General features: G+C 41.7%; 1 protein-coding gene across 2 annotated transcripts in view; it reads right to left on the reverse strand.

The window, feature by feature from the left end:
* LAMA5 (laminin subunit alpha 5) overlaps positions 1-22,147 on the reverse strand; it is a 346,280-nt gene that overhangs the window by 13,757 nt on the left and 310,376 nt on the right. For both annotated transcript variants that reach the window (XM_078651602.1, XM_078651601.1), the window contains exons 67-73: positions 20,631-20,785; positions 19,698-19,830; positions 13,011-13,154; positions 10,832-10,962; positions 9,535-9,702; positions 5,139-5,280; positions 2,314-2,465 (exon numbers count right to left, since the gene is read on the reverse strand). In XM_078651602.1, the coding sequence (XP_078507728.1) occupies positions 2,314-2,465; positions 5,139-5,280; positions 9,535-9,702; positions 10,832-10,962; positions 13,011-13,154; positions 19,698-19,830; positions 20,631-20,785 (1,025 nt within the window). The remainder of the gene's footprint in view (positions 1-2,313; positions 2,466-5,138; positions 5,281-9,534; positions 9,703-10,831; positions 10,963-13,010; positions 13,155-19,697; positions 19,831-20,630; positions 20,786-22,147) is intronic.

The following is a 22,147-nucleotide window of genomic DNA, read 5'->3' on the forward strand; positions in this document are numbered from 1 at the left end:
GAATGCCCAATTTACGTGAAGAATTATATCTTCGGTATGAACTGAGAATGTTTCATAAATGCTACCATCTCCATATGTAGACCATGAGATAGTTCCATGATGAACAAACTACAGAGAAATTGACGGGTACAGACTTTTATTATTGTCAAAAGTCACACTTACTTCCAAGACCAGAATCCTACACAATAATTTTGATAGTATTACAGTATTTAGGTAGGTCCACACTTTTGAAAAAGTGTGTCCATTCCAGCCATGCCTTTTGAAATTATGTTCCGAAAATCAACTTCGCAGTAGGTGTCACATGCCGGGAAGATCAAAATGTGCCCACTTGTTATGACTGAGGAATGAACTCTATATATACACACCAATTCATTTGGGGAATATTTATACATATGGACATTAACCGCATGCGCGCTAGCGGTTTTTCCGCTGTGAGCGGCGGTTTTTAAAAACCCGCGTTACATGACGAGCTCAGCTAGTCATGAGCGTCGAAGGGGTTAAGGTCCAACACAAATAGCAGTATGCACCTTGGACACTCAACAGGGCAAATACTGACATTTTACTGTGTTGCATGAGTTAACTGTCAATCTTCATTTTATTGTTATTGCGATAGTAATTTATTTGCATACCACCTAAAGAAATATTACTTGCTGTAATCCTGTTCTGCATTGCAAAAATCCTCATTTAAGTCATAAATGCAGATTTACTCCTGCCAGCATGGCGTTAATAACTACAAGAATACATTTGATATGTCACTTTATGAAATTATCTCAGTGAAAGTGGATATTTTTAGCATAGACCAATAAATATGCCACCTCCCTATTTAAAATGCAGGTAGCATTTACTAAACTTTTTTTCCGCTCTCTGAGGTAATTGTTTTATTAAGACCTACATTGAAGCATCTGGTTGAATAATGTAGTCCCTAAAAACTATAAAGAGTTACACGTCCTCATTACAGGAGAAAAAAAGAAAGTAAAGAGTGACTGTCAGGTTAAGATTGCAAAAGGTCAAACAGGTAAATAACACCTTTAGGAACTCTGAAGCTTTCAGCTTCCAGCATGCCTTGTACTCATAATGCCTTGTACTTGTTCTCCTCATTTCTTGAGGTCTAATATGTGTTTCTAAGTAAAGCTGCAGCTGGAGCCACATGCACCACTTAGTGGTGCTGACAAACCATTGTAAGAAAATGTGTCCCGACCACTTCGAAGCTTCGAGAGATTATTCCTCTTACCGCTCGGAAAAATGACGCATGCGCAGTTCGGACAGCCCCCGGCCGACTGACGCACGCGCCCACCGTGACGTCAGACGGCCAAGGGCCATCCAACGCATGTAAGAGGTTAATCTTTTTTTTTTATCTGTAATGTTTTTATGACTAGCTCAGTCAAATAAAGCGTCTTTGAATTAATGATGCGAGTGAGTAATCTGCAGGAATACATTTCCATCAGAAACCTCCAGTCACGTGCTGTCCCTTCCTCCCAGCCAAAGACTTCCAAACCGCAGTACAAGCACTAGTCATCCCTCAAATTGAATACGGCAGCATCGCCCTCTGCGGACTCCCACTAACTACAACCGCACCACTGAGAGCTTCTCTAAACGCTGCAGCGAGACTCATCACTGGGTCAAAAAAACACTCCCATATTACCCCTGACTTGAAATCCCCGAACTGGCTGCCTTTTGAAGCCAGAATACACCTGAAAATCGCCTGCATGACACACAAGGCGGTACACCTAAACTCACCCGGATACCTCGCTCAGAAACTGACAATCTCTGGCGGAGTTAGAAACACTAGAGGCACAAACAATTTTCTGCTGAAACCTCGAAGATTCCGGAAGGAAAAAACATATAAGCGCTCCTTCTCAGGAATGGCGCCTAGGATCTGGAACTCACTCCCGCCCGAAATCAGGCTTATCTCTTCCACTACACTCTTTAAAAAAGAAGTAAAAGGTATCCTCATGGCAAAATACACTTGAGCTTTTATCTCAGACACTGTTAATACTCTGCATCGATTTGTACTACATGTTTCACCCCTTTGATTATTTGTATTAGCTGTTTTATTACTCACATGACTGGCTTTGTAGCCACCCAGTTGTACTGTTTTGACCTATTGATTTATCTGTCTGACTATACTCCCTCATGTACTACTCTTTGTAAAGCGCTCTGATATCTGCGAAGATCTTGTCCGCGCTATATAAAACTTTCAAAATAAAATAAAAATAAATAAAAAAATAAGACCGCTTGTCACAGATACCTACTATTGACTGAACAAAGGTTTCAATAAAGAGAATATGCACAGTTTAGACATTGCCTGTTTACCTTTCTTTGAAGGATTCTGGGATGTTATCAAACTCGAGGTGGCTTGTAGATGAGCCCCCAAATCGGAATGCCCCTTTGGGGGCTTTAGGGTGTTCGGAGGGGTGACAGAATCTTTCTACAGAGTGTCGGCGGTCTTTCAATGCCGGTTGAGTCTGTAGGAACAGAAGATGATGACGATTAAAGCCCAGCATGAGGAATATGACCAGCAAGTTAGAAGCACTAGGTGCACAAGAATAGCAAGAAAGGAAAGAGAGCTACAGTGGCAGTCAACAAGATAGGAGAGAAAAAAATGGCTGTGGCAAATCAAGCTCGGATATAATGAGAGAAAAGGAGCGAAGGAGTCCTGCTGGGGAACGCAAGTTTAAATGGTTGCTGAAGAATGACCAGATTGTGTGGTCGAACTTGGAGAATAAGAAAGAAGGGAAGGGAAAGTTTCTCTCTGTGGAGAGAGATGGCGACGAGGAGAGGGAGATAGGTTTTGGTTGGGATAGAGGGAAGTTTTGCAGTGAGAAGGAGAGAGAAAAGTAACAGGGCATTTTGACTGTAGATGGGAAAGAAAGATGTCATTTAACTAGAAAAAGAGACGTGAGAAATGAAGGCAGAAAAAAGGAGGAAGAGAGAAGTTTAGCAGAAGAGACTTAGGTAGTCTGGCCGATAGTAGGGATTTGAGGGGAAAACGGAGAACGGATTGGGTCTAACAGTGGCACTGCAAACTTCCCTTACACCACAAACATCTGTCACACACACAGCAGGCACAGCATAGGCATGATTTGAGCACCCCAGAATAGATAGAACTTATGAGCATAAACATCCCTAATGTAAAAATCAAAAGAGGGAAGGAAGAGGGCAACGGATGGTCATGTCTCACCCTCATAATATACAGTGTTACAATCAAGAGAGGGTCAACCTGTAGGAATCTAGAGTGGGCCCACTGGATATAGGGGAAAAGCCTTTTTCATAACCCTTTCCGTGCTCTTGACGAGCTCAGCTCGTCATGATGCACGGTTGCGCTGTGCTCATGATGAGCTGAGCTCGTCATGACCCGCGCGTCGCTCACACGCTGGGATAATTCCCTTGCTGTGCTGAGCGTTCCACGAAAACGGGTGTGGTAGTGACGAGCTCAGCTCGTCATGAGAACAGCGCCACCGTGACGAGCTGAGCTAGTCACAAGCACCGCGGCGCTGCGCCCGCACCCCTCCCCCCAGCGCCGCGGGGGAATTAGCCCCGTGGCGAAGGGGTTAAAGGAACTCCCGGTCCATTGGAAGTACAGAAGTCATAGCATGCACTGACACCCAGAGTGTCAGGAAGAACTTGATGATCGATAACATTCAGTGAGTGTGAGTTCCTTTAAGAAAAAGGTATTTCCCGTATATCCAGGGAGCCCACCCTAGATGACTCGAGGTTGCCTCTCTCTTGATTGTAACATAAACATCTCTAACACATCGGACGAGTAAAGAGCAGACATACTAAATCAAGCTTCTCACGCACTGGACAATGCACAGGTAAACCAAAGACAGCAGCAGTAGTGAACTCTTTCCACACTCACAGAATAGACCCAGCACATGCAGGAGCAGGGCAAGCCTTAATCAAAGACAGCAAAGATGAATATATGTTGATACACTGTCATGCAAAACAACGCATACTTTTACCACGAAGTTATTAGTTAGTAAGTACCATTACAACGCAATTTTTTTCTACACATACCATTAGATAGCAAGTTCATGGAAATGCTTTTAAAATGTCATTACAATGGATCCCTTTACCCCGCATACTTTTACCACACATTTTTTGTATTAAAAACACCCCTAAACTACGCTAAATTCTACACTACCCTACACAACACAAACTCAACAACACTACCCTAATCCCTCATACAATACCCCCACCACGACAGTACCCCTTCCCCAGACATGTCCCTAGACGCAAACACTACCCTGCATGAACCCAGACACTACCATAAACCCTAAAGCACTACCCTACACTACTCAAATACCACTACACTACCCTAAACACTAAAACACTACCCCCTGCACGACCTTCCCCACCCCCAGTCCTGCCCCTACACTCTAACACTACCTGCGCGACCCACCTGACACTGCCCTAAACCCTAAAACACTACCCTACACTACACACACACCACTACCCTAAACCACTACCCTCCCCCTTCCCCCAGTCCACTCCCTACACTCCAACACTACCCTACACGACACCCCCAACACTACCCTAAACCCGAAAACACTACCCTACACAAACACCACAACACTACCCTAATCCCTAAAGCACTACCCCCTGCACAACCCTTCTCCCGACCCCCACTCCAGTCCCTACACACAAACTCTACCCTGCACGACCCACGACACTGCCCTAAACCCAAAATCACTACTCCTCAAACACAACACTACCCTTAATCCTAAAAGATTACCCCCTGCACGACCTACCCCCTACCCTAAGCCCTTTAAAACTACACTGCCCCTCTTACCTCTCTCTCTCCTCATGGTTCCTATCCTTCAAGCATTATCAGAGGGGCGGTGCTCGGTGCACGTCGTTGTGAGGAAATGCAAGAGCCTCAGTTTCCTCACAACCATGTGGATCGCATTACAACGCTTGCATTGTAACAGCGCATGCGATGTAATAACATGCGTAGTAAAGGCTGCATGTTGTTACGGCACATGCTTTGTTACGCTTGCTTTGTAATGGTATGCGTGGTAAAAGTCACGTACTAATGGCGGTTTACCGCAAAGAATACTTATTTAATACAAAACATTCTCATCCTCACTCATTTCAAGGTATCCAAGCTTGTCACTATATTTTCTGGGCTGACATACCTTGGGCTTCCTTTTTCCCTTCCTCAGGAGCGCCCTGATCTCTTGTGGCGGCTTTTCCTGCATCTCGCTCTGGCACTTCATGGTAATGTTGAATCTATCAATGTTCTCTTGCAGGTCTTCCACCATCTGAGCATCAGTTTTCCTATTCAGAACAATAAAGTGCAAAATGATAAAAGTGCAGTTGTTGAAAAATGTAAAGACTGAAGAAGCAAAGGTTAGCCAACATGAATTATTTAATAATGGCAATACACATACTGAGAAGACTATCTTCAATTTCAGCACAAGCATCATCAACAATCTACCGAAGCAGACAAGCAAACTTCTGGAGAAATAATGTCACCAGGTGGCAAATATTTAGGGAGAGATTATTTTTCAGTTCTAAGCAAAAAGGCAACAAAGAGCGAACTGACTAGAAACCAAAGGCAGCAAGTATTAGAACTAATACCACAGTACCACGTCTGCATCATTATGTACACAAATAATTTCTTTAACAAATGTTTTTGTATTTATCACAACATTGTCATTGTTTTAGACACACACTCATTTCCTTTCCTTCTCTCTCTGTCTCTCTACACCAGGCTACCCCCACCTTGCCTCATCTACTTCAACTTTCTTGTTCTGCCAACCAGACTCCCTTGATGTGACAAAGTCACCTGCCATTATGCTACAAAATCACCTAAATCCAAAACACACCATAGAACCAGTGCACCACAAACAAAATTCACTGCAGGCAGCCAGTGTGTTTCCAACAAGCAATAATAGGCTACAATTGGTCACCTTCAGCAAACAATACTCACTAAAAACATTTTTTCTAATTATACTTCCATCACCTGTAAAACTAAGAACTTACTTTTTTTTTAAAGAAAAACACACCCCCTGGCATCCTGTTATGCACAAGGCGGCACCAAACCCATACCCTTGGAAAGGTATTTCTTAGAACCATGCAGATAAGGATATCTTAATAGGGTCATACATTGGGAAAAGTGGTGGTGACTTACCTATACTACATGCAGTGTCTGCAGGCATGGCATGTCGTGTGACTCATGTTTTTACAAATTAAGCACTGTACATCAGGAGGTGAATTGGAGAAAAATGTCTAGTTAACATTCGCACCCAGACACGCAGCCTGAATTTGCCTTTTGCATGACTCAGTTGAGGGGTCCCTTAGCGTGGCATCATATGTGCTGCTGCCCTTGGGGACCCTCTCCAGTACCTTAGGCCCTAGGTACCAGGGGAACCATTTACTAGGGGATTTCACGGGGTGCTAAAGGTATTGCCAATTGGGGTAAAATTGCACAGTTTTGAGAAACAGAGCTGGCACTAAGGACCTGGCTAGTAGGAACCCAGTGCACCTCCAGTCAAAATCACATCAGATACCAGGAAAAAAGTGGGGTGAACATGTCGAAAGGGGGCACTTTCTTACATTCACCTACATTCTTTGCTTTGTCTGACATTTACTTCCCTGCAATTAATTTGACTGCACCTTTGCTTTGCCTATATTGGCTGAGCTGCACCACCACTACGCCTAAAGCATCACAAAAATTATGTTTACGGTATTAAGATGTAGCAATAGGGTTAAAAAACTAAATTGCTCAATTATTAGTCAGTAATTCATATTATTATACTGGGTGGTCAGAGTTTGGGTTAGTATGACTAACTTTTTGACTGCTGGGGACCCCCAATGAATCATTAGTGTAATATGGGAACTCCTGCCCTAACCAATTTCTAGTATTTAAACCACAAAACAATACACTTCAACCAAGTCCTTGAATACTGAAATATTTAGTTCAAATCACAGTCAAAAATAGAAGCCGTTTTTAAAATTGCGTATTTATTTGTATACATTGTATTAATCTAAATTTCATAATATTTAATTTTGTGTAAACCATTCATGGACCATCTGAGTAGGTAATGCCTCCTTCGACCATGGGTTAAGAACCGATGACTGGGGTAATTAAAAAAAAAAAAAGTAACAAGTGTTATAATAATAATCATCTACTAGTTCAATTATATTTCATTCTAGTCAATAATCCGAGTGTGGGTACCATAAGCAATAAAATAACCGAACCAATAAAATTAAAATACATCCATTTTATTAAATATAAAAGCATTAGGGTTGGAATAAAACTGAAGGCTTACATTAATGTTATTTAATATCAGTAATGAAAGTAATAAACATTAATGCAGTAAGGAAAAAGAAAGCATTAATATTTTAAAGATATTTTCTGATTAGAATTACATTTGCTTAGTAACAGTAGTCATTTGCCATTAAAATAATATTGCAGCGAGTTATAGAACGGTGTTTCCTTTCCTGGTCTTTGTCCAACAAAGTCTCAATTAGACCTTGATTTAATTTTGGCGTTGGAAGCGTTTATATTAATTTTATGTTTACATTAGTCATTGATACTGCACTCTGAAAAATGCGTGCTCATATTTTCTAATGACATGCTGTTCTCGATGAACTCTAGAGGACGCCTTTTGATAAACGCTTCCAACGCCAAAATTAAGTCAAGGTCTAATTGAGACCTTGTTGGACAAAGACCTGAAAGGAAACACCGTTCTATACATCGTTGCAATATTATTTTAATGGCAAATGACTCCTGTTACTAAGCAAATGTAATTCTAGTCAGAAAAAATCTTTAAAATGTTAATACTGTCTTTTTCCTTACTGCATTAATGTTTATCACTTTCATTACTTCTATTGAATTACATTAATTTAGGCCTTCTGGCTTATTCCAACCCTAATGCTTTTATATTTAATAAAATGCATGTATTTTAATTTCATTGGTTCGGTTATTGTATTGCTTATGGTGGGATATTCATTTAGGGAGCTAGTGCTAGGATGGTAGCATTACATGACGGTTTATAATGCTGGACTGAGATTAGCTAATTGGGAAACGGCCACTACAACGCGGCCGTTTCCACGAATACCTTAACCACGCATGCATTACAACGCATGCGTGGTTACCACGAAAGCCTTTACCACGCATACCTTTACTACGAGGTACGTAGTAAATGCATGTATGGTAAAGGGTCAAAAAAAAAAAAGGGGGGGATTTGGGGGGTGTTTCCCCCCCCAAAAAAACAACTCACCAGAAGAAACGTAGAGATGTGCAGGAAAAGGACGTCGTTTAAGAGGAAACGGAAAGAAACTTCCGCTTCCTCTTAACGACGTCCGTCGTCACAACGGAAGAAATCGAGGAAAAGGTTATGCGTAGAAAAACCATTCCGTTGTAACGCATGCGTGGTAAAGGCATGCGTTGCAACGGAATGCGTTGTAAGAACATACAACCTAGCTAATTTATTGATATTTTTTGCTCACCCTACGCGGACTGGGTGATTTCTATCGCTTACTATGGTACAATTTCCTTTTAAAGCCCCTAGAGTTGTGGGTGGGCCAAGCTTGTTTGGATCTCTACTAGGAATGCTGCCCGATTGTCATTTTATTTGCTGCAGACTTTGGACTTGGTGTATTTTTAACATTTTACTCATTGCTGCAAGTATTTCGTAATACTAAGAGCCTTCATCGCAACAGGATTCTTTGCCTTATGGCCTATTAAAACCATTTTTTTGCCTTCCATATTTCACTTTAATATTTTAATAAACCTTCATGGTTTTCATAAACTTCTGATCTCAAACTCCCTATTTGATTCAGTCTTTATTTATTGACTCTGGGTGACAAGATCAGGGCTTACCCATATATTACAGGCAGCAGAACCAGCCCTTGCACACGCTCAGTCAGTAGACAAACCATCAGGGGACGTGGTGGGATAAAAGGCTACATACAGCTGCATTTTGGATAAGGATGCATGCATCTGACCCCAATTCCAGGGCTACACTGCAAAATGCAGTGTGAAAATAAATGAAGTGAAAACATTTATGCCATTTTCACTGCTTGTGAAGTCAGCACATGATGATAAGCGTACTCTTCCTGACCTACACTTGCACCCCCAGCTAAAGGCTGTTCTCTAACACAATTGGTTTGGAAGGTCGTCAAGTGCTGGGAAGGCAGGCTGGTTAGAAAACAGCAGAAAACATAATACAAATCATAAATGCAATAGTTGAGTACTGCCAGTAAAAAGATGGAACAACATAGTTACAACTTTAAATGGACACTCAAACTTGACAATGTCTACCAGTCCTGTCTGGGTAATCCATATCCCTCAGCCTAGGTTTCTATAGGCAATATTCGGTTTGTTTTACTCCTAAATTGTTCTGCTTCTTAAGAAAAACATCTGTTTTTCATGCTTAAGCGCATAATGGGGCATTGGCCTAATCCTGATTCAGTAAGATATGTGGTGGTTACAAATGCTACAAAAGACTGTTTGAGCAGCAGAAACTTCCAAGAGGTGACACAGATTACCCAAAGTAAGAAACCCCAGCTCCACAAACTCACCTCCTTACGAATAGGTTGCTGATGCAACCAGACAGGTTTCCAACAGTGTCCGCTTCAGGCAAGCCACCAAGGTTAACCAGGCCCTGCTCGTCCTGGCGCCTGTGCCTTTTATTCCGGGAACCTACTTTCCTAGTGCCTTGAAGCTGATCATCCACATAGAGCTGCACGCTGTAAGAGGAAAAGAGAACACGCCGTTAAGACATGGGCAAACATTCAGATCACCTTTGTTGAAGCCAGTTGTGTCTATCAACAGGTAATGAAGAGGTGTACAAAGAGCCAGAACAATACGCTGTATGTGTCAACAAGAACAGGGTAACAGTGCTAAAAACACACAGTATTGGACTCATCATGATAGTTGCGAAAGTGATCCTGGAGCATGAGGAGCATTTTATCAATTTAGTCATGCTACTGTTTATTGATTCATACTAGGAGTCTGGAGCAGCAGCTGCCGGGGACAGAGCAGAGCAGGACTCTATTTTAGAGGATGGGCTGCAGAAGGTGGACTGCAGCAGGGCAGTTCTGCATTGAACCTATTAGGATACAGTGAATGCAGTGGATAATTTGTAAAAAGTAAGTGCTGGGGCTCTTGTCGAGAGGCAGCTTGCACCAGCTCATTTCTCCGGTTAGCGTTGCCTAAAACAGAACTAACTAACCATGAAAGTGGGGAGAGGTTGTGGCATAATGGCCAGAGCTGCTGACTTCGACGCTATGGAACCAGGCTTCAGTCTCGGCGTTGGCTCAACATCCTGTGGTTCTGGGCAAATCTGAATCTCCCTGTACATTCATGTGTCCTTAACTGGTGCTCATTAAAAGCACCGGTGTTGATGAGTAAGTGTTGGTGGTGTGCACTGGAAACCACAGGCTCAAATTAAGCACTGAGTAAACGTGGGGCACCAGCAACACCCACTGCTCTGATTGCTGCATTCCTTAAGCCTCCACGAAGAAAGTTCTTGTAAGCTGACTTCCTTTCACCCATCTCCCCAAACCACCAATGCACAGTACTATTTGTTGTCCGACTATGAGAAATACTTTGTAAACATGTGGCCTTAAGTCTACAGTAGACAGGAAGAAACACTGACTTTACAGAATATTGTGGCAAAATGGAGGCCAGGATTGGCAGATGTGCCCCAAGCTATCTGGCACATTTAGATATGGGTAGGGCAGGAGTGGTGGTGGTGGTGGTGGTGGTGGTGATATTAAGTAATTTGGAGGAGGGTTTAAGGAACAGTCCTAAACATGATTGACGGGGATCAGCCAGCAGGAATAGACATTCATCCCACACCAAAGCCCAACTCACTCTGCTTCATTGCTGTGAACAGTGACGTAGTGACCCATGCCGTCTGCGTATGGGCTTCTGGAGGTCAGCTCAGTTTTCAAAACTTTCACCGCCACTTTGCCATTCTTCATGGACACCTGGCAAGTTCCTTCCTGAAAAGAAGATTCCAATTATACATGCAATGGAGGCAACACCTCAATCCACAGCCATATTTACAATCTGATAACCAGCCAGATGAATTAATGGACACCATTTCAGAATAATCCTAGCAGAAGATGTACTGTATCTCCTGTAGAGCTTCAGACGTATTGCATCAACCATCCCAAGCCATGCAAAATACACACGGCTACTGACTTCAGTCTCTAATCCAGACCTTTCAGTGTCTACACCCTTTTGTATATTTTTTCATATAGGGCTTAACAAGAAACCAAATATACATATATATAACGAGCTTGCTTAGATTCTAAACTAACTGTAAAAAATAGACCTGTTGAAAAGATTTCGGGCAGGTTGTAAAAAACATTAAGACATTTCTCCAAATATCAATAGCTAAACAAAATAGAGAACCAAGTGGCTTATCTAGATGGGTACTAAAGGTGTCTGGGGCATAAGAGAGTTGCCGCGGAAGCCTAAAATATAGAGCTGTGATATGTAACCACTTCTGCATATGGTACTAGCTCCAAAGAAATACTCCAGAGGAAGGGTCATACAAAAGACAATTTAAGTTGGTAGGCATTCAATTCAGTGGCGTAGTGTCTTGGGTGGCCGTGACAAAGTGATAGCTCTATGGTCAGTTATCCAAGAACAGTGGCATAGTGCAGCCTGAAAACACAAGAATGCTAGAAGTGTCTACCCTGTTTGCTTAGTGTTAAAGGGAGCATTGGGGAAGAGACAAAAAGTCAACATGTGTAAAACAACAACCATTAGACAACATTAACACAGACTACAAGAAAAAAGGTAAAATGCCAAGAAAAAAGGTCAAGTGCCAAGCCTAACAGTGTGACAAAGTAGTACACATCTCCTAGGTGCTTAGCGTCGTGGTGGTCATAAGAACGAGGAAGCTCTACAGAAGCCGTAAATAGGAATCTCTGTGAAAAAGCAGAAAATCAGACCACATGAAATGATGGGAGTGCCAAGCCTAACGTGTGACAAGGTGGTACAGAAATCTCTTGGGCAATACTGGAGAGACTTGCCTTAGTGTCTCGGTAACCCTAATAAATAGGGAGCTTGACCAAAACCACAAAAAACAACCTCACAGAAATAGCAGTACATTAAACTACAACAATAAAGGGGAAGCTCCACAGCCTAACCACACAACATGGTGATATACAATCTCTTGGGCACCTCCAAGGACTACCTTAGTGCCATGCCCTGGGAAAGTGTTTGATGGAAGTCACCAAACCAAGTCTCGATAAATTGGCAACACATTGGACCATAAGAAGAAAGGGGAATATCCCTGCCTAATCACATCATGGTGATGCACAAAAGCGTTGTACAGCGGAACTTTATGGTTTGTGGACCTCCACGGAGTCATTACAGGATTATGGATTACCCCAATGAGCCCTTTCTGGAAACCGCAGACCCGGGCCTAAGCAAATTTTAAATATATGGACCTAAAAACAATACACAAAATACAGAAACAACTATACATCAAACAAATAACCAAATGATGAAATAATTTATTTAGTTTCATAAACAGAAAAATCTATTTTTTTTTATTTTAATGGAAGATCTGAGCTTTTCTAAATTCGATTTTTAATTCAAAAAGATTAAGTGATATATTATACCCTAGCATATCACCTTGCCTTTTTTTCTACTCTTAATGCATGCTCTTTATGTCTGTGCTTCAATTGAGGCCAACATCGTCCACTCTAGATTCTGTTTGCTGTACTCACTCTGCTCCCACAAATCAAGCTAAGGATACCAACTTAATCTTTAGTCTCCAATTTCAAATTCTTTCACATTTACAGAACGCTTATACATTTTTAATTTTACTTCATTATTTTTGGATGTTTTACAAATTTTTAATTTGTAACTTTCTCAACAGTCACGGACCCCCTGGTCAAGAACCGCTTACTTAGAGAGCAACAGGGTCTAATGTAGCCTATTTTAGAGGCATAGCTCCCTAATAATGAGGGGGCTCTACAGAATCCCCAAATGCCGGTCTCATATGAGAAAGGAAGGGCTCTTTGCAGCCTACCTGAGTGGCATGCTGGTACAGGAGTCCATTGCTCTGGGTAGTTCTGAAGCCAAAGCCTGTGTAGTAGTTGTCCTGAAGAGTAGGGAGGTTTTTCAGAGACAACGTGAGGAAGCCATTCCCATCGAAGGTCGCCGAACGGGAGATCTGCAGGAACAAAAAGACAATACTGAGAAAATCTTTTCCTATTACATTTCATGCATAAACAAGCGTGCGACAGATAGAGACGCTTGGCCATAGATTGAAACAGGCATGCAAAAGTTGACTTGCCAAGAGCAAGAGCTATCGCATGAAATAGGGAAATCCACAAGCCAATCTCTTTTCATCCTAATTTTAAACTCAGTCGTTCTTTGGCTGGGAACAGATTAACACCCACCCATTTCAAACAAACTCCACCCTGGGTGAGTTCTGCAAGCTTGACCTGGTGCAGTGCTGATTTAATGAATTTGTTCACTGCGCTTGTGAGTGCAACTATTACCCTTTGGTTAAAAAAATGAACAATTATGGTTGGCCATTACATACCTTACGATGCATGGGGTAAACCCATTCCATAGCGAACACCAGGGAGTCTGTCCCCACTGAGATTTGTTTAAATAAAATGAGGATGGGGCTTTGTTTATCAACGGTAAATTTATATACCAAAATGGAAACATTTAATGTGACATCTGGCTGAATGAAGGTACTTGACTGTATTTTACCTCTAAAAAATGCAATAAAAATAATATTAAAAAAAGAAATGAAAGGAAACCATGCCACCTGTGACGGACGGTTACGGTCCATAATATTCTAGCTAGAAATGCACACCAATTGAACAAAACAATCCTTCATTTCTGCCCACAAACACTCATGCAAAACAGATTACGACCTTTATTTTCGCAGTCTGTTGCACCGACTGAAGATGTACAGCTGTGCCTTATAGTACCTTAATACCAAGATGTATGAAAAAGTCCATAACATAAGAATGTGTGCAAAAGTGCCATTTCTCACAAGGGTAAGGGTTATGCATTGTGAAATACTTTCGTAACCACTACCCAACATAATTGTACTCCCCTTTTCATCCCTATTCATACAACAAAGGACGGTAAATCCAAGAGTGGATTTACGAGGCTCTGCATTGCATATGCTTAAAAGGTCAAATTTCCTTGGAATATTATTTTTGCTCCCAACGTTATGTGAGCTTGCCATTCTTCTCATGTCACGTTTTTACCTGTATATTTTAAAAGAACTTTTCCACTACCCAATGTATCTAACCACACGAGTCTTGCAAATGACCATGGCTGTGTTTGTGTTACCAGAGGTAACACAACTGCTTTGCCTCCCTAAACACGTTGCTTCTTTTACGATATCGATGAGACTACAAAACCTGTCACACTACATTAGTTCTTTATGACTCCAGACCATCAACTCAAAACTCTGAGTGACGAGAGCGGTAAAAGAAGGACGACAGAGAGCAAGTAAGAAGCATATAGCTTTAGCATATAGCTCACTAGTCCTATTTTCTGCATGGATGTCAATTCTTCATGTGGCACTTCCTTGTAGGTTCAGAAAGGGTGCTCATGATAACTATTTCCGTTTTTAAATCCCACACTGGTGCAAATATTTCTGTTTGTGTTTATAGAGGGCTCCTACACCACGGTGTGCTTTCTTGGCGCTAAACTGATTGACAGTCGTGCTGTTGCCATTATTAGAAAGGTGAAACAGTCACTTTTGAGATGTTTACAATGCACACCACTCTTGAACATTCGCTCGTTGCCCAAACACCACCTTGAACTATGGGACCTTGTACATACGCTGCAGCCGGATATATGTTTTCTCACAGAGACCTGGCTGAAACCACACACAGTTCCAGTTATAATGTTAGGGGTTCCCATAGGCTATAACATTTTAAAATTAGATCGCCCTGATAAAGTAGGTGGCGGTATAGCTATTGTGTATAAAGAGGATCTAAAGATTACAATATTGGAACAAAGATGCTGTCCGCTATTAGAAATTATGGTTTTTAAGATAAGTTTAGCCGCCAAAACCTTCTGGAAAGGAGCATTAGTTTACCGCCCTCTGGGACCCAGTTCGGGTTTCACTCTCTCCCTTCTGGAACTATTAGCTACACATTTTAAAGCAAATGAAGATTTTATTCTTCTAGGTGATTTTAACACTCATGTAGATATCCCTATGCATCCTGAAACTTTATCCCTGCTTTCGGATCTATCCTCTCTAGGGTTAGTAATGCAGAACAGTGGCCCCACACATAGGGGGTCACACTCTGGACTTACTTTTCTCTAATTGTTCCAAAGTACGGTGTCACCCCACTACACAAGTAAATTGGTCCGACCACTTAGTTGAATTTTCACTATTGAGCTTGAACAAGCCCCCTCAGAAGACCTCTCTTCCGTCGATTTGGCGTCGACAGTGGCATAAGGTCACAGTTGAGGAGCTGCAGAGGGTATGAAAGAAACCCATTATCACAGAAAAATGGATAATGTGGAGCTCGCTTTATTGAAGTTTAACAACTCCCTTACAAAGGCAATTAATGTGTTGGCTCCTTTGAAGCTACATAAACAATACCCCACCTCCAAGCAAGAAGTGTGGTATACAGAAACTCTTAGAACAGAGAAACAAGGATGTAGAAAGCTCGAGAAATTCTGGAGGAAATCTCGAACTGAGGAAAGTAGGAAAGCACACCTGGACGCCCAATCCAACTATTATAAAAACATTAGACTGGCAAGGAAGAACTGTCTTGCCCAGCAGCTTGCTGAGGCGGGTAACTCCTCCAAGGAACTGTATAAAATTCTACAGGCCTTTGTAAAACCGGTAGCCTGTGAAAGTCCAGATGACTTTTCTCAGTCCCTCTGCGATGACATCTCCCTGTTTTTTGAGAACAAAATTGATATGATTCATGATAAAATCACAAAGGCCTCTAGTCAAAGCAATAATATTCTGATTCCCTCCCAAGTACCCTCATATGGTGATAAATCACTTATGACCTTTCCAGCAGTCAATGACAGATTTTTTTCTCCCTCATCAGCCATATAAAATCAGGGTCCCCTGATGATTTCGTGCCTGCTAAAATGGTCGCCTCCCTGAGCACTCTGCTTGGACCCGAGATCCAATCAGTCATAAATCTTTCCCTCAGGGAGGGGCTGGTGCCTATGGAGTGGAAGAAAGCGGTGGCGAACCCCATTCGAAAGAACGCGGCACTTCCATGGACAGACCTCTCTAACCTCCGACCCATCTCCCTCCTGCCTTACCTTAGTTAGCAAGATGACAGAGAAACATGTGAATACCCATCTGTCTAAATACATCGAGGCAGCGGAGGGTCTAGACCATTCTCAATCTGGGTTTAGACCCAATCACAGCACCGAATCCGCCCTCCTCTCCGTGACCGATAACATCAGGATGGCACTGGATGGAGGGGGCTCTATGATTCTGGTGCTGTTAGATTTATCCGCTGCCATTGACACGATATCACATGAGATTCTTCTCAGTTGTCTGAGGGAGGTGGGCATAGGAGGCGCGGCTCTATCCTGGTTGGAGAGCTTTCTCACTGGCCGCTCACAAGGAGTCAGATTGGGCTCCCTTCACTCCATCTCAAGGGAGCTCACCAAGGGAGTGCCACAAGGCTCATGTCTAAGCCCTACACGTTTTAATGTGTATGTGGCCCCCTTGGCTGACATTGTGAGAACATATGGGTTCACCCCGGTGTCGTATGCTGACGACACCCACCTTCTGTTCCCTTTCCAGTCCCTCTCACCTGCAATAAAAAAATCTTTTGCGGATAGTATGAGGGCAGTATCAGATTGGATGGCCTCAAATTGCCTCCAATGCAATGTAGGCAAAACAGAGGTCATGTTGTTTGGAGAGGCCCCCCTTCTATGGTCTCCAGAATGGTGGCCTCTGGATTTGGGACCAGTAACAAGCCCTAAACAGACCGTAAAGAATCTGGGTGTGCGACTAGACCAGGCACTACTGCTTAAAGAACATGTTAGTCAGGTTACTGGATCCTGCTTTCATGTTATTGGACTTCTAAGGCGCGTGTTTCCATTCTTGCCCGACAGCCATAGAAGCCCGACAGCCATAGAAAGACACTTGTCCAGACTCTTGTCGTCAGCAGGCTAGACTACTGTAATAAACTTCTCATCTCGGCCAATGAGGAACCACTTAAGAGACTACAGGTGGCCCAGAACACCGCGACCAGACTGGTTCTCAATGCTTTACCTAGGACCCCATCACGTCCTCTTTTGAATAAACTTCATTGGCTGCCATAAAATCTGTTGCACAAAACATAAGAGTCTCTTTGGATCTGGCCCTAAATATTTGGCTGAAAAGCTCAACTTCTATTGTCCTGGACGCTCCCTGCGTTCCAGCAATCAATTACTACTTCAGGTCCCCAGGATTAAAAGGACTAGGCAGGGAGGCCGAGCTCGCTCTTATAAAGGTCCCATTCTTTGGAACTCACTCCCCTTCACCCTGAAACTAAATACTAACTTTCAGTCCTTTAAGAAGTCTCTCAAAACATTTTTATTTTCGACTTCCTAATTATTTTACAGACTATAAAACTTGATTGGGCATTTCCAGCAATAGCGCAAGCGCGGAGGTACCCCTTCGGGGGTCGATTCCTGCGCTATACAAGAATATAAATAAACAAATAAACAAATAAATAAGATTGAAGTAGGCTCCTTCCACATTTAGTGCTTGAAAGGTGAAGGCGTGACAGTCTAGATGAGACAGCTGGACATGTCGGACAATATAGGTCTTTAACGTGTTTAGCAGTTACTGCGGTATGTACCTCTCTAGACATACAACTAAATGAGCAGTCACTGCTAAGATTATTGGGGATCCAGTCTAACCAGTTATACACGACGCATAGTTTTCTCGTGTTCCATCACAGTCACAAAATGAACTCGTATTAATGCTTTAAAAAGAACTCTCTTGGAACAACTAGAAATCTATCTTTAGATAGGTCCATTTATATTTCTTCGGTAAACATTCATAAACAAAAGGATAAGGAAAAATGTATATACACAAGGATAAGGAACTAAATCAATACAATAAAACATTTATTTAATAAAAATGTAAATGTTTTATTGTATTGATTTAGTTCCTTATCCTTGTGTATATGATAGTTGTTTGTTGGGTTCATACAGGAATGTTTATGTGCATTTTATGAATATTTGAATGTGTACCGAAGATATATAAATAGACTTAGCTAAAGAGAGATTTGTAGTTGTTCCAAGAGAGTTCTCTTTTTCCTACCTGTGGTACCCTGTCTCTTGGCAAGTGGGGCGCTCCCTTCTTTTTATTCTCATATTAATCCATACAACATACAACATATAAATGAAATATAGCGGACAAAACATACTCGACTGTTATGTGGCCAGATATTATGTCATTACTACACTATATAGCAGTCCTCCCCATCTAAGAACTTAGCACACCTTATATCTTTCCTCATTGCCTAAATCAATCAATTAAGCATTCCTGTAAGAAGTGCAAATGGCCCAACTCTCAAACCCTAGGACTTCTAGCTGCTAAGTTATGTCATAAGGGAATCTCCTGCCGCCCTGCAGTTTACAGTTCTGTGCACGTGTTCCACATGAGTGTCATGATCAAGTGAGTAAACTCCAAATACTCCTGATCAACTTTATTTCTGATAATATTGTTGATAGGTAGGATCAGTGGAAAACCAATATAAATGTCTTGGATTTGACTGGACTGTTTTGGAGTTCTTCTTAACATTTGTTGACAGGTCTTTAAGAAAAAGTGGTAGTATTGTCCATTCGGATCAGTTCTAGATTATTGTGTATTATAAAGCACCGTATGGCTCCAAGGCAGACATTGTATAAAAACAAGTGAAATAACAACATAATCTTAAGGTTTTTTAGGAAGAGTCAGGATAAAGAAAGTACCAGAAAACAGGAGGAAAATAGCAGGTAAAGGCTTCCTGGGCACAGTTACATCTACGGATGTCAGTGGTCCTTGCAGTGACCTCTTAAGTACGGCAGCGGCAGCCTAGTGCCGGATGTAGAGGAATGGAACGCTCCCAGATTGACAGCCCAATGGCTTGGGAACATTTATGAAGGGAAGAAAAAGCAAATTAACCTTTTCAAAGATGAGATGGAGGTAGGGCTGAACATATTGTTTTCCTCCTCAAATATGAACACATTTTCTTCAAAACTTTAAAGTTTAAACTGCAATGAAAAATGTTCCTTAAGCTGTACTCATCTGTTGATCGCGTGTGGTGCTGTAGATTCACATGCACTGCATATTCCTACCATCTAGTGTAATGACTCGAACTTCTTCGAGTGTTGCAAATATTCGGGCCCAACACTAAATGGCAGAGGTATTCAGGGTAGGTGTATCTACAGTCACACGTGCCACGAACAATAAGTTCCACAAAAGTAGGTTTTGAGAAAAAAATAGTCACAAGAACTTACATTTCATGAGAGAATTGTAAAGAAATGGTTTGCAATAACTTCTTTGCAACAGCATTCATCAAGTGAAATTTAAATTCTGGCCACCTGGGGGCACAGTGACAAATAGCTAACCTCTATGTAGAAGAACAGACACAAGAAGAATTTAAATTACGTTGAAAAATTAAGTATTGCAAATAGCAGGGGAGGTGTGACTTTGCTTATCATGGGGGATCTTTAAGTTACAATCATCCAAGGACACATGCGTGTGCCTTCTACTCACCAGCAGATCAGAGGTACAGCTGTAGCTCACGCCAATCGTGAACATGCGTTTCAAGTCGATATACCTATCCAAAGCCTTCAGGCCTCTCATGCAGCCTCGGATCGACCCCCCATTGGGGAATATGGCCTGCAAACTGAGAAATAATGGGCAATGTTAGAAGAAAGCCCCTTGATATGGCATAAGTAGATCCCATTGATGTAACTAATAAGTACAGATTTACTAAGTAATCCCTTAGATATTTTTCTCCTCCAGTTTCACCCATTCTCAATCACCATCTTCAAAACTGTTTTCACTATATCTTGCCTTCGGTCAAGTAAGAGACGGATATTCATCACTTCAAGCAAAGTGAATAACATAAAACAAAAATGTCCTGGTTGTTGTTTAAGGTACATCCCATGGCTAAAAAAATATTGCTTAAAATAGGACTATGCGACCGCCCATGCTAACAGTCTGTCATGCACACCAACTCCATGCATATTATAAAATAATAAGGTACAGAGGTCTCTTAAAAAATATTCATCATGTTAATTGGATACAAGTGTGCATGGATCATGAAAAAAAAAAGTGCCTCACTTTCTAGGAAAACATCAACTTGCAGGCCGAAGACTTTATTATCAAAGTGTCACATAAAAGTTACTTAGGTTTCCAGTGAGGGTATCTTTACTTAAATTCTCTTGATTTTAAATATTTTCATGAGTTCAAGTGGCGCTTGCCTTGATAGACCATTGAAAAACTTGTGAATTAATTCTGCTTAAGTAACTTTAAAAAATATGTGCACTTTTTAAAATTTGCTACTGGTAAGGTGAGTACTCTAAGGTGTGGAATACTCAGAAGAATGTTAATCCCTGAAGCGGAGGGACATTGAGAGATGAATGCCAATAGAACAGAGCCAGCGGGCCTTATCACAGTCCCTAATTGCGAACTATATCTCACCTCCCTGGCAGGCTAGCTCGGGGAACTCCTGCTAGGAAGCACTCGGTGGCCGAATACAGCTTTATGTCTTCATGCTCAAGAGTAAAGATGGTCACTCGTTCCCGGCGGATGAAAATCTTTTTTTTGCCTCCAGCGCTGTGCAGGATAATCTCAATCTGAAATGGGACACAACATAATGTATTAAAAATGTGTTATTTCACCAACTTTTATATGGGGTTTCACCTTACACAGGTCGCCTTGGGCAGTAAGCAAGCAACCTACCAGCGTGAGTGGATCTTGACGTTTACTGCCATGTTCTGAACTTGATTTAGCATTGGAGATGGACAATACAGAGAGATCACTAAATCCATGCATTGTCCTTAGCATTTTGTTTTATGTTGTCCCCAAGCTTAAATTTGGTTGAGGGTGGTGATGGTTTTTAAATATTGCCCATGGGATTAGATTCTGCCTAGATAGTCTCTGTCTGTGCATGCTCTCACAGTCCAAGTAATTAGAGCTTGTGGCAAGATTCCACAACACCCTTAAACGGTGTGAAACCTCAGCTGTGCACACTACAGAGAGTTTCCCCACTTCATTTGAAAGGGAATTTTTCGGTTTAAAAAATAATTCGCCTTCTAAAGGTCTGGCAAACCTGTTTTAGCAAACATGTTCCGCACTAGTTGTTGCCTTTTTTAAACTTTGCAATCTTTGTGAAATCCCTAAATTTTGCAAAGTTTTGAAAGTAACTTTATGAAGCTGCCAAGGAGAAAACAATGCAGGTTGCCACACCACAACCTCATGCATGTCCTTGCATATTCACATTTCTGTGCAGGCTCGCCATTACATTTTTGCAGTGTACCTATCGCAGCAGGGTCGATATGCAAGGCCAATGATGGATTAGTCCGTAGACCCGTAGCACAATGTCTTATCAATGCACCAATTAATACCGCCTAGAAGGGCCAAATCTGTGGATTTCACCAATCAGTACAGACCTCAAAACATGACTCTTCTAAAGCACTGACTGGTGCAGTCTGTGCACACAACTCTTCCAGTTCACCAGTCAGTGCTGATGCAGCCTTTCTTTGAGAATGCACCAATCTGGGCACAGTTAGCATTAGTGCATGAGTTCCCAAGACAATGAGGCTTTGAGGAGTCTTGACAAGCAACACTGCGCAACATATATTTTTTACACACACACTGTGCACCTTCAGAACTTATATTCTCAGCAATGACTTACCAGAACCTTCATAAAAGAACTTTGGTAGAACTAGACATGCAATATATTCATTATGAGGATGAGATCTTGAACTAGAAAATTGAAATAAATGTGAAACGATGCCTCATCTTTCTTTTTAAAATGGATATTAAAGATTAAAAGGCCAAATTAACTTTTCTTTTTAGGCTCTAATGGGGTAACGCCTCATAAAATATGTTTATTTTCTTTTTATATTTAAAATTATCATTTTGTTTTTCATTAAATGAATTGAGCATTTTGGCATTCATCCAAACCAGCATTCTCCGCTTGGCGTGGTACAAGA

This window comes from Lissotriton helveticus, chromosome 7 (genome assembly GCF_964261635.1).
Source record: "Lissotriton helveticus chromosome 7, aLisHel1.1, whole genome shotgun sequence".
Lineage (NCBI taxonomy): Eukaryota > Metazoa > Chordata > Amphibia > Caudata > Salamandridae > Lissotriton > Lissotriton helveticus.